This window comes from Triplophysa dalaica, chromosome 21 (genome assembly GCF_015846415.1).
Source record: "Triplophysa dalaica isolate WHDGS20190420 chromosome 21, ASM1584641v1, whole genome shotgun sequence".
Taxonomy (NCBI): domain Eukaryota; kingdom Metazoa; phylum Chordata; class Actinopteri; order Cypriniformes; family Nemacheilidae; genus Triplophysa; species Triplophysa dalaica.
The window spans coordinates 246,508-260,566 of NC_079562.1; the positions used below are offsets into that span (position 1 = coordinate 246,508).

General features: G+C 40.7%; 1 protein-coding gene across 6 annotated transcripts; it reads right to left on the minus strand.

Moving 5' to 3' along the window:
* Nucleotides 1–18: 18 nt before the first annotated feature.
* Nucleotides 19–11,013, minus strand: zgc:158270 (uncharacterized protein LOC791213 homolog). 6 transcript variants are annotated; one of them, XM_056734705.1, is made up of 14 exons: nt 10,897–11,013; nt 6,986–7,260; nt 6,157–6,291; nt 5,051–5,155; nt 4,920–4,970; nt 4,783–4,839; nt 3,911–4,003; nt 3,690–3,828; nt 3,473–3,600; nt 3,330–3,386; nt 3,144–3,239; nt 2,631–3,062; nt 1,232–1,246; nt 19–1,138 (listed from the first exon to the last, which is right to left on the minus strand). In XM_056734705.1, exons 2-14 carry the CDS (start codon nt 7,226–7,228, stop codon nt 1,028–1,030), a joined length of 1,662 nt encoding a protein of 553 aa, XP_056590683.1. In that variant the 5' UTR covers nt 7,229–7,260; nt 10,897–11,013; the 3' UTR covers nt 19–1,027. The 6 variants fall into 6 exon arrangements, with proteins under 6 accessions (XP_056590683.1, XP_056590679.1, XP_056590677.1 ...); XM_056734701.1 differs by lacking the exon at nt 10,897–11,013 and adding an exon at nt 10,041–10,175 and having other exon boundaries at nt 3,144–3,215; XM_056734699.1 differs by lacking the exon at nt 10,897–11,013 and adding an exon at nt 10,041–10,175.
* Between the last annotated feature and the right edge of the window lie 3,046 nt (nt 11,014–14,059).

Here is a 14,059-nt window from a genome sequence, read left to right on the forward strand (position 1 = left end):
ATTGAATCAATGTTCAGTAGAAAGTCTGTCGCTCTTTTTATTACTCACAAAAACAGAGACGATAAAAAAGGACAAAGAGAGTTCTGAGCAAACGGCACAACAAAACAACAGAAAATCATTCATAAAAACATGAAAAAAGAAGAGAAAGACCAATGAATTGATTCATTTGAGGCCCTGCATGAGAATCATTTATTTGTTTCAATAGAGATGTTTTCATGTTTAAAGTTACACAAGGCTGCAGATCAACGTGTGTCAATGATCACATATTATTTCCATATTTCAACATAGCGGTCATTCTGCATACTCCAGAAACTCCAAAAACAAAGTGACTAAGTTGAAAATAGCTGAAGATGATGAGAAAAACCAAAGATGTTGAGATACATCAAATAAACATGTGACAGTACATGAAATGGACAGCCCTCTTTCATAAACATCATTACATTAATGCTGCTGTGAATCATTAATAATGAAAAATCAGACACAATAGTTCATATATAGTGATGCATTTTAATCAAATTGAAAAATAAATTAAAGGAATAACAAAACGACATTATAAACATTCTGATGCTTGACAAAGTTGGAATGTTTACATGACATGAACACAAAAATGTGTGTGTGCGCATGTCCTCAACACAAAAGCATTGTTTCAAATAAACATCTGTGGCCTACATGAAACATTTGTTCTTCCGGCTACAAAAAAAGGATAGAAAATGTTTCATTATACACGTCTATCTGATACACATGCCTTATAAGTGAGGAGTTTAAAAATCCAGACTGTACAGGACACATCAGATGTGTGGAGGGAATGATGAAGTTCAGCGTCTGATCTCCAGCTGTAATACTGTCACATGACTTCAGTTTCATGTATAAAAGTGTTGATGATGTGACGTCTGTGTAAACCGCGCGTGTGAGCTCACAGACACACACTTTCCTCAAGTCTAGAACGGTCACCACCTCAGACAGCAGACAGATAAGATGAAGGGTCAGGAGAGAGCCGGCTCTGAGGTAACACAGAGCGTATTATGGGCTAGTTTCTCTTCTTGAGGTTGTTGTTTGATGAAAGTCTCTGTCTCTGGGATGGCATCAGAGCGCCCAGCGTCACTTTACTCCTGGCGACTTCAAAAAGTTTGGAAAACACCTGAAAAGAGGAGCGAGTGTTAGTATGTCTCTCACTCACACACGGGTGAATGATGCACAGTATGGCCACTAGAGGGCAGAGTTGACATCTCACCTTCCTGGGTGTCCTCTGTTTGAGCATGAAGTGAGAAAAGATGGAGACATTACAGAGAGACAGAAAGCCTTGCAGGAGGTCTCATCACTTACAATATTCATTGAAATCAGATCACAGTGATCATGCACTCAAGATCATAACACTGTTTTAAGGATCTAAACACATGGACTAAAGCGAGTGGTGCAGGTGCACTCAGGGTGTGTCTGAATCCACTTTTGCTAGTTAAATGACAAGAAAAATGTCCGGCGTGTCCAGCGCATGGTCTATAACAGTTGTCCATATTTTCTTAAGGAGTAATGGGTGTGTTTTGGGCAAAACGTGCCGTAAACCAATCAGAGCTCCCATTCCCTTTAAAGGTACAGTCAGTGAAATCTAGCGGCAAGGTTGTGAATTGCAACCAGCCGCTCACTCCACCCCTCTCACTCCAAACACAGCGACGGCTGAGAGAACAAGGCCAATTATATACAAGGGGACCCGTGGTGTGTGTAGATAGAAATCTCTCATTCTAAGGTATAAAAACATAACGCTTCATTGTGTGAGCTCTTTATACACCTCTGAACACATACTTATGTATATTTTATTGTATTTCTGTCAATAGATCCTGCAAAATATTACACTCTGGACCTTTAATAGCCAGTTGCGCTCACCCCATGGCGGATTCGCTATTTACACCGCAGACTGAACGCTTCTCCAGAGAGGAAATGTCTGCTCATGCCCGAGGTTAATTCATGCAAGCAGACCATCTACAGGACAAGCCGGATTTTTATATCCTATGTACACAATAATTATCTTTTACATTGTAACCCTAATATTTGAATAACCCTCAAAACATATTGCGCCATCGACTTAAGAGCAGGTTTCAGTCGGTCAGTGAGCAGTCCATTTCAGTTGCCTTAAAATAGCAACACGCCAACAATGCGACTAAACACACCTTGTGTTCAGACCAGGACGCCCATGGACACAAATGCATTTGATATTTAAACAACGTGGTGCATGACGTGAAAATGTGAACTGCATGGGACTGAAACTAGTAATAAACACTTGTGTCGCGCCTGGCGCTGCAGTGCACCGATGATGATAGGGCGCTGTATGTCAAGTCACTTTCAGCAATAAATAAGGTTATTGTCATTCAAAAAATCTAAAATGAACATGAAAAATAAAAACATCACACGCCCCAAAAAAATATGAATGGAACTGAATTAATATAAAATTAAGCGCTCCTGAAATCTAAACGCTTCACTATGTGTTTAAATGAAGATCTGTAATACACAACATGATTCTAGACACAAAAAAAAGAATCCTGAACACCAGAATGAAAGAAAACAGAAGATGAGAAATTAATGAATGAGACCGAGATCAGACGCGGAGAGATGACTGTTTGTGAGGTTGAGATACACACCTGCTCCCACAGAGTTTCTGCCACACAGTCGATGAAGCTGCCCACCTCTCTGAACTCGCCCGAGTATTTGACATAAGCCCAGGTGCAGAGCGACACCAGCACCACGCCCATCATCAGATTACACAACGCCGCCACAGAGTTTATACCCACGAAGCCCGTAACCAGAGAGATGATGTACATGGCGAACATCAGGGCGAAGAGCGTGGCGGGTGTGCGCGCCGCAAAGAAAATGTTCTTTCCGCCGTTGTGTTTGACGAAACTGGCGTACACCTGGTCGATCTCCTGCTCCAGCTGCTCCTGATAGCGCCGACAGAAGTCTTCACCGCCCATCTTCTTGACGGCACGGAACTGACGGACGCTGCTCTGCTTCAGGTCGCTGTGACTGCGCTCCAGGTCAGCGGGGGCGATGTAGGGTTTGTCTCCTCCGCACACCTGCGCACAAGAGGTAAACACCTGATCACGGGCCGGGCGGACAGAGCAGAGATTTCAGTGTGAAGACCTCACGTGCTTCACCTGCTCCATGCTCCTGCTGTATGTGTCTTTAGCTCCCGCTACTGCTGCCAGATTGTTGGCTTCAGCCGTCGCCTGACCAACACAAAGACAAACATCCTGATGACATGAGACATGGAGCTAAAGCCTGAGGTCACATGACACACTTTCATCAGATGGTTAACATGTTGAGCGTCAGCACATTCAGACCTGCAGCATTGATTTGGGGTGCGGCAGCTCTTCTCCCTGATAGATCTTCATGTAAGCCTGATAGAGAGAACACACGTCTGATCATCGTGGTCGTCAGGTATGGATGATGAGTCTGTGTGTGTCGTGAACAGACAGCATCTTACTTTAAAATACTGGAGGAGATCTCGACAGGTGACTTTAGACCCACCGATCTCTTTCTCAACCAGATTCTCTGGAGACAACAGCAGTGGAACCAAATTTACCAGCTCACGCTTGAACTCGTCATCGATATCTACACACCGGAGAAATGAAATAGAAATATAGAATAAATGTCCAAATAAAAAGGGACCAAACACTATTTTCTCAGGGGGCGTGTCTTGCCTCGTAACCGCCCATCAAAGTTTGGGTTGGTGGCGACTCTGAGGCCGGGGTGAGGCAGCAGAAAGCAGCTGATGTTGGAGAAACAGGAGTGAATGTGTTTCCTGACGTTCTGCAGCTCTTCGTGTTGATTCGGTTTCACCTGAGATTCAGGATTCACAAGATCAACACACATGTTATTGAGTGACACATACAGCAAGAACCACATGTGTCACGTGACCCACCTGCAGTCTCTTCTCCAGGAACTGATTTCCTCCGCTCAGTCCGTAAGCGTGTTCGTAAGGGTAACTCCAGTCTCGTAGGAGAAACATTAGCGACTGCACGCACACACACACACACATTTGTATACAGAAACACACACAGATATCACATCACTGCGTAACACATGTCACCATCTCTCACACACACACACACACACACGTTTAAGTGACAGTATTTTCAATATCAAGGTATTTATTGGCATGGTTGTGTGTGCTTACAATTTTGCCAAAGCATTAGACATACAAAAACAAAAGACGGACAATAAGTACAAATATTTAAGTTAAATTAAAACAAGGTGCTAAGTGAAGGATAAAATAAAGTAAATGTTTATGTAAATAAACAGACTGAAATATAAACAATTAAAATATATATATATAAATGTAGATTTTAAGCAGAATGATGAGAAAGAATACAGGCAAAACAGTGTTTCTGTGCATTGATTATAAAGAATTAAAGTCCCTGTGAACTGGATGTTGCGATTATTTTTACTATTGTATTCTGATGCATTTCCGAATTTCAAATGAGGAACAGATAGTAGGCGGGACTTGTGTTTTCGCTGCGATTTAATGTATAAAAACAGCCATTACATTTAAAATGGAACTGGCAGCAGACTAGCAGTTGAAGGGGAGGAGTTAACGGATGCTCCGCCCAAGCTGTCGTACATACGTCATTTTAGATGGATAGTCACTAGAGGCTGGACGTGCATTTTCAGATTTTAACACATGAATTATAAAAAAGAGAATGACCCACATTGAAATCTATTTACAATAAATGCTGCAATGTGTCATGAAAAATAGGGTTTTTATTTTAGGCAGTAGTTTGTTTCTGAGGGTACCTGAAACGGTTTCAGGTAGATCTCCTCCATGGCGAGTCTGCCGTACTCTGTGAAGAGCTTCAACAGAAAACAGAGCAATAAATCACTAATGTACTGTTATGTCACACCCTCACTTCAGTGCTCAATCCTCGTCTCACCTGAAGATGCTGCAGGTCGTCTTCTTGAACGTTCTGGGAAAGATTATAAACCTGTGAAGGAAGATAGACAGGATGTTTCGCACATGTTCTGTCATGTTTCTCATGTGATGAAGATGTGATGTGTGTTGTACCTGCACCGAGCTGGTCATAGTGCTGAGAGCAAACAGTGTAGCACAGTCTTTAATGGTGGACTGACTGTCAAACGCTCCCTGTGTGTCCAATAGCAGCACAGCCACCTACACACACACACACACACACACGTCTGATCTTACACAACAAACCCATGGGCACATTCACACCAGGAGCTCTCCAGGAATATCTAATCAATGTGAGCGCTGCTTTATGAGTCTGTTAGCCTTCATCATATGACATTTCTAAGAAAGGAATTATGATTTGCAATAATTCATCTCAACATCAATAGATTTAACAAATGAGCACAAGATAACACAAAAATGTCACAATAATCACTCAGTAAAAACACAGCAGGACAAGAGTATTTTACACGTCACATGGTTTCAAAGCGGCCAAAATTAAGGAGTGATTATTTCAGTTTTGATGACTTCTGTTTGTCTTTCAGAACTGTTCTTGTGTGTCTTTCTTACAGAAAGCCGTCATGTGTTCAGCTTTATGGACGTAGTGTCTGTGGCATCACCCATAGGTTTGTGAAGAGTAAAAATGAAGCTTAATGTAAGCAGAGACGGTCATTGCCTTCTTGGCATCGCATCATCGCGCGTGACTCCCGGACAAATCGAAAATGGGCATAGAGGCAAGACGTGGGTAGAGCTGATGTGCCTGGTTAATGAAAACAAACCACAGCCGCCAAGCTCGACGTATTGGAGGTTTACATTTAAACGGTTACAGCGGTTTACAGCTTGCTCTCGAGGTAAATTACCTGAAACTACCAAAAAACATGTGCATGTGAAAGCTAAATGGACACTTGTCACTCAAGTGGCCACGCCCTTAATAATGCAGATTTTTAAGTCTTAATATAATCTAAACAGATGAGTTATAAAACAATTCACCCCCCTAACAGTTGACCTATATAGACCAAAATCATTTTTGTACCAGGCTGTAAACATGTTTTTTTGTTGGTCATTTTAACATTGGGCTCAATGAGATTCTGCTGTGTTTTGGAGTCAGCTATAGCAGCCAGTCTGTAAATTGCAGGTTTAGTCACTTCCGTGTTGGTTTCATGAGAGAGACCACAAGATTGCCCCTTGGTTCAGCTCATTCTCACCTTACTGCCGTCAGGTTTCTCCACCACAAACACTTCACTCCAGGCCTGAATACCCGTGGTCTCTCGCTCACAGCCGCCCCGCCAGGTGAAGCCCTTCAGAGGATCATCATTCCCCCCCAACCACGAGCCTGAGCTCTGCGGACACAAACACCATAAAGAATGAGTTCTCACGTCACACAAACTTTGCATGTGGCATAACACGGATCACGGATGTCTAAACAATAGTTCCAGTTCAATTTAACTCTGAATAAAACCAGCGGAGTCATCCAGTTGAACAGCTGTGTAACAGCCTTTGTAAATCTCTATATTTCAGAGGTTCAATGTTGTTCTTTAAAATATCTTCTTTTGTGTTCTGTTGCAGAAAGACGCTCACGCAGGTTTGATGACTGAATTCTCATTTTGATGGGAACTATGACATAACAACACTGACTGTATGTACAGCACAGGGGTGACGTCCACCCCAAACACCCCATAACAAAACTCTCAACAGCAAAACAAAAGACTTTGTGTTGAACACACAAAAGAGAGTTTCCGCAAAATCACATCAAGCCCAAAGCTGCTTAAAGCCGATCCAAAGACTCACAAGTACACCCGTCATATGATCACATGTTATTACATTTTAATGTGTAAGGTTTCATTACGAACATTTCACACCGCGGACCACTGTTGTGTCGGAGCCTTTGACTCAGTTTAAAGAGATTCAACCTCACACTGTCAGTACACAAGAACAAGAAAGCCCTGTCCTCCTGAGACCTGAAATGAGGTCACAGCGAGCCTGAGGAAGATCACGTGATGATGAGGACACTACATACAGGTGTTCTGTTCTGACCTGGTTGTACATGTATCTGAGCATGAAGTCCAGCAGGAAGGATTTGCCCTTACGGAAGGCGCCAGCCACAGACACCACCACCACATTGAGATCTCGCACGTGCTCCTGCATGAGGATCCTCTCCAGAACATCTTCAGCCAGTGAAAACTCGTGATTGTCCTCATGTGCGATGACGATCTGGACCGGACCGGACACCTTGACCTCCTCCAGCAGAGGTTCATCATCTATCTCATCCGAGTCCATCTTATGCCGAACATCCTCCACCCCAGACACGCCTGCAAACACACACACACACAATGACACTACAACCATAGTTTCTGAAAATTACACAAAACAGATCAAGTAGAACAAATCACTGATGCCTGAGAGAAACACTACAACACAACCTCAGAGAATTTCTGCCACTAGAGGGAACAGACAGCGCTGTAATTCACACTCGTGTGTCAAACATGATCAGCTCAAGAAACAATAACAAAACACAACACAACACAATGAAGACAACACTTGAGTCATGTGAGAATATGATCATAACTCATGTAAAGAGACAATCGCAGGACTAATCCAAGACTAAAATGAAAGTTTGAGCTTTCTTAACTGCAAAAAACTTAACCTGACATTTATTTAAACATGTTTGGTCTCAAGATGCTCAAAATGTTTTTATCTAAGACCATTTAATAAAAGCGACTTAATATCCTAATTGAACTAAAGCATAGTCCTGGCTTAAGCAAAGCCTTGTCGATCTATGAATGTCATAAAGACAATTACCCACAAACAAGAAACAACGCCCTGAAGAGGTTAACATTACATTCAGCTCTCCAAACACACACACACACACACACACACATCTCTTTCATATTTCTCAGAGACATCACTGAGTCCCAGATATTTCCTGAAATCTCACAAACCTCTCCATCAGAGTTTAGTCACAAACTGAGCTCATGTATTTGAACAACTGCTTCATTCACTTCTGGAGAAACATCAGAGACTAAATGATTATAGATTTAATACATATCCTATAAATATTTCTAAAAAAGATCAGTAAATATCATATTACAATGGTCAATTAAAAAATGAAACGAAGAGGCACAAACCTGTATACTAAACTTTAAACACAATATGGTATATTGAAACAGAGCAGGTCATTTTACATTTAAGATACAGTATAACGAACAAAATTTTTACAATAGCTTTAAAGAGGGCCTGCAATCATATGAACCGGTGTCTTTTATGTGAAGGTGATGTTAAATTAGATGACACACCCACATCCACCATGTTAATGAAGCAATGAATGAACGATACACTCCCTGTAAAGTTCCTACTGATGTAGAAAAGTGACATCTAGTGAATAGTAGTAGCAAAATCATTCACATTAATAAATGTTCAATGCGTGCGGAAATATGAAGGAAAAAAAATTCACAGCTTTTGAGAATCGATATTTAATCAAACGCATTTTAAATCGATTTTTTTTGCCCTGCCCTAATATATGGGAAAAAGTGAGTCGACTCTGAATACAGCAAACGAGTTGTCCGTAGTCCGATTCATGAACCGCCGCGGATTTACGTCACTACATATAGTCCCAGCCTGCTTTTTGCTAGGACTGCCCGCGAAACCTTCACTCTTCATCCCCAAACACTAGCTCGTGAGCATTCTTCACAGTAGACCAATCACATCAGACTAGACCCTCTGACCAATCACATCAGACTAGACCCTCTGACCAATCACATCAGACTAGACCCTCTGACCAATCACATCAGACTAGACCCTCTGACCAATCACATCAGACTAGACCCTCTGACCAATCACATCAGACTAGACCCTCTGACCAATCACATCAGACTAGACCCTCTGACCAATCACATCAGACTAGGCTAGCGGATAGGAGGGGATTAGACAGATGAATTGCGGAACGAATCATCTGAGAGTCAGTCAAGAAGTAAGGGAAGAATAACAGCCTTTGATTACAAAATAATAGTGTTTAACACCTTCAATCTACATAAACTTGTTGTTGGACACTCCAGAAACCAACATAGGACATTGAAAATCCCTAATTATGTATTCTTTAATGAAACACAAATAAGAACTCCATCTCCAGAACCTCCAGCACTACGATGGATAAATAACACTCTGAATAAATGTTGATTATATATGATCCAAACACACGTGATGTTGATTCCTTCTCTAGAACATCGTGTCACTATCAAGAGTAATAACATCATAACAGCATCACACTTACAGTAGCAGACACCCTGAGAAACAAAATACTATTTCATGTGTCATCATTATTGACTTTATCTTCAGTATTCTATCTGGAACAGTTAAATACAGAGCCACACATTATTATTTTAAATAACAGCAGGGTAAATCTTATGAAAGATTTGCAATAATATCATGTATTCTTTGTACTTCATAATGCCCTTTTTGTCTTGTGTGTTTAACACATCTATGTATTTACTGTAAAACACCTTTTAATTGAATTAAAAAGCAGTAAACTTCTTTTATTGTGAGTACACATGCGAGTACTTTAAAAATAATATACAACCTTAAACATAAAGATCTGAATGACATCGAAAGCCTTTAAATCCAAAGCATCAAAGATTCGACCGTTAACGTTACATATAATCACAACAACAGTCTTATTTACATAAATCACAAATTTACATTCTATCCAGATTTACTGTATGAGCCAATAGTATTAAACACAAATGAATCTCTCTCTATGAATCTATAACGTTAACAATTTAAAGACAAACATCATTTCTATTCACCTGTCAGACGCTTGTTGTCACCTGACAGGATTTACGGTCTAAATTTGAATACTGACTTAATTCAGATATTTACAGCCACACATCGGTCGGTAATGCAGAATATAAGACAAACTCATTCAAGGAGAGATATTTATATATTTATTAATTCACTATTTATTTTACTGCAGCGAAAGAGCTGGCCTGCCTGCACGCGCCTCCCGCCAACAGACTATCACGCGCCGCCGCGACCGTTAAACGCGCACAAACGCGCTGTGTCGCGCTTCGTTTGTCCACCTCGATGTGTAATTTACCTTCGGTGTATTCGGTACCGGTGCCATTCCGTCCCATGTGATTTCGATGCTTTAACCTGCTCGTCTCCGCCATCTTGACCCCCGTTCAAAATAATCTCACGCGCGTGACGTCACGAGCACCGCTTCACACGCACTCGCGCGCTCGCTCACTCCTTTATCACGAACGCGCACTTCCCGCAGTTACGCGCTCGTGAGTGTTTTGACAGTACACGAGAGTGTGACATTTTATTTGTGTTGTTGAATTGTTAGTGAAACATGTTAACACAAACGAGCACTGAAGTGTACAAACAACCACAGTTGTATTATTCTTTGTGCGTCTGTGGAATGTCCTCATTCAGATTCAGAAAAGTAAACATGTGAAGTTATGTTCAGTATGAGGAAACATCACAGATGATCTTCTGATATAAAGTCTTATCTATATATCATCATCATCACTGAGTATCACATTCAAGATTTTTAACGCGAAACTTTTTTGATACGACAAGACTGACAGAAGAAGTCTTTTCTTTATTCGTCCTGAATTTGAATGGTCGTGAGTGATGCAGTGAAGGTGTTTAAAGGACTTTTACTGTCATGTGTGAGTCGCTCACGCAATCAAAACCAAAAGTTTTTCTTTGAAAATGAAACACAAAAAGACTTTTTGTCTGAAGTCACATTTGAACTGTAATGCTGAAGTCAGCAGAACACATTTACTAACCCAGTGAAACATTAAAACAATGAGATCTGACACACAAACACACACACACACTGATCATGTGTGACGCATCTCTAACGCACTTTGAATGAGAGAGATAGAGGCAGAGAGAGTCAAGAACATTCTCTCGTCATCTCATATTCATATGAACAATATTCTTACCCTCAAAGTCTACAGTTGATTATTCTGACTGTATTTACAACAGGATGTGAGTTTAAATAAGAGCAACATCCAACATCATTCACCCTTCACTCCATCAAACACGTCGTCAGCTGCCGGTCGCTTCAGATATTAGAAATAAACACATAATAACACACTGAACACGAGTCACGTGACTGAACCTTTGGCTTTTAAAAAGAATTTGTCAGCCGGCCTCTTTGACTTGAGGAACCCTCTGAGAGCTGCTCCACTTTCAATCAGTAGAACATTTATTTATATCTCTTTTGAGGTTTTTGTTAGCGTTATAGTTATTTCTAAACATTTCTTTGCCATTTTTTGTTAAAATAATGGAAACATTCAGTGTGTCTCACGAACTCCTGCAGTTCCCTCATGAACCACCAGAGGGTCGCGAACCCCACTAAACCTGATCCAAGAAATAAATGTCATGACTATGGAAGCAAATAAGAGACATAATGTTTTGAAATTTAACAGCCTATGAATACTTGATTTTGAATTATTTTACTTTGGAAACCATGTATCTGAATTTATTTGTTTCGAATTTACCTCTATGAAATTTAAATATGAAAATTCTTTATTTAAAAACCTGAATTTAATGCTCACAAATTCAGATACAAAAAAAGAACAATTTACAGAATTTCAGATAAAATGCATTCAGATTGATCAAATTTGATTGCTCTTATTCAGATCTCAAATTTCAAGTTAATACTTCTCAAAGAAAACATATGTCTAATTCCACTGCTCAAATTCAGATCGAAAAATTCAAGTTAAATATTCACATGGTAACATCCGGGCTACCCAGGATAGGAAAAACAGTTGAGCCCAGAGCCTGTCTGCAATTGAACCGAATCATTGAACCGAACCAATGAACCGAATCATTGAACCGAACCAATGATCAGAACCAATTGAACCGAACCATTGAACCGAACCAATGAACTGAACCATTGATCAGAACCAATTGAACCGAACCATTGAACCGAACCAATTGAACCGAACCATTGAACCGAACCAATGAACCGAACCATTGAACCGAAGCATTGAACCGATCCAATTGAACCGAATCATTGAACCGAACCAATGAACCGAATCATTGAACCGAACCAATGATCAGAACCAATTGAACCGAACCATTGAACCGAACCAATGAACTGAACCATTGATCAGAACCAATTGAACCGAACCATTGAACCGAACCATTGAACCGAACCAATGAACCGACGTCGGGCGGCCTATCAGAGCACGACAACCTGACTGTCTGTCATGATCCAAGAAGGCACGGATATTAAACCTGTTAAGAAGATGACTTCTAGGGAAAACGAAGGCGCTCCGGTAAGTTTGCTGTTTATGTACAATCAGACTCTACAGAACAAAAGTATGTTGTTGCTAATTATTTTTTGGAACTATTATTATTATTATTTTTCGACCGACGTCGGTTCGGTTCCTTGGTTCGGTTCAATGATTCGGTTTAATCATTTGTTTTCCATATATTGGAATTACATATATGTAATCGTTTGATTTCCTATCCTGGGTAGCCCGGATGTTACCATGTGAATATTTAACTTGAATTTTTCGATCTGAATTTGAGCAGTCGAATTAGACATATGTTTTCTTTGAAAAGTATTAACTTGAAATTTGAGATCTGAATAAGAGCAATCAAATTTGATCAATCTGAATTTATTTTATCTGAAATTCTGTAAATTGTTTTTTTTTAAATCTGAATTTGTGAGCATTAAATTCAGGTTTTTAAATTGGAAATCAAGAATTTTCATATTTAAATTTCATAGAGGTAAATTCGAAACAAATAAATTCAGATACATGGTTTCCAAAGTAAAATAATTCAAAATCAATTATTCATAGGCTGTTAAATTTCAAAACATTATGTCTCTTATTTGCTTCCATACATGACATAACAGTTTTTCTCATCTGCTAAGACACGCTCAGTGAAACTGGGATCCACTTGATCTTCATCATCACATTCTTAGCACAGCAGAAATCTTCTCTTTCAAATGCCTTAACACTTTTTCATTTGTTTCACACATTTTTCAGACCCTTTGTCAAAACAGTCACCACTGATCTCATTGAAAGATCCCAAACTCCATTGGATTCACTGTGTTGAACAAAAGGAAAACATCTATTCACAGCTGATAGAAGTTACTTGCATAATTATGAATCTCCAATGCACCTGTGTGAAACTTGTCTGCACAACTCTTCAATCAGCAATCAATCCTCATCCCTCTACAAAAGATGCCGCCTCTGTATTGCTGTTTGCAAGCATGGATCAAAGAGGCCATAGGCACGGAAGAAGAGTAAGAGGCCATGGCAGAGGCGCCCGAGGAAGAGGAGCTCGTGTGCGTGGTGGAGGAGCTGCAGCAGCAAGAGGACAAAATCAAGCTCAAGTTTCAAATGAAATTCGGGCAACAATTATTGACCATGTCATCAATCATGGCTTGTCTTTTAGAGAGGCTGGACAAAGAGTCCAGCCCATTCTGAGTCGGAGCACTGTGGCATCTATTGTCAGGCTTCTTCGGAATGAGAATAGGTAATTCACAGTGTTTTCAGTACAGTCAATACAGAACGCCTCATCACATTTCTTGATGCATTGAAAGAAATACTGATTCCACCCGAAGAGAGAGAGCTGTTGAGGCCTGGCATGAGTCTGTATGTCATCATTTGGGCGAGAGTGGTTGCTTTCCACCACTCTCGCCTTGTGAATGAATGGTTTGCAGCACAGCCTCGTATTATGATGCAATTCCTCCCTGCATACTCGCCTTTTCTGAACCCAATCGAGGAGTTCTTCTCTGCTTGGAGGTGGAAGGTTGGCTCCCTATAGTTGCTCGCATCAAATTCAAGACTCTGCTCCTGGCCTACAAGACTACCACTGGTTTGGCACCACCTTATCTTCACTCCCTAATACAGACATATGTACCCGCCAGATCCCTACGCTCTGCAAACGAAAGGCGTCTTGTGGTGCCATCCCATAAAGGTAAAAAATCTCTCCCGCACCTTCTCCGGATCTGTTCCACCTATGTGGAATGATCTGCCCACTGCTACAAGATCTGCAGATTCTGTGGCCATCTTTAAGAAACGCCTGAAAACACATCTCTTCCGCCAACATCTGACTGATCTGTTCTGACTCTATTTTCTTCTC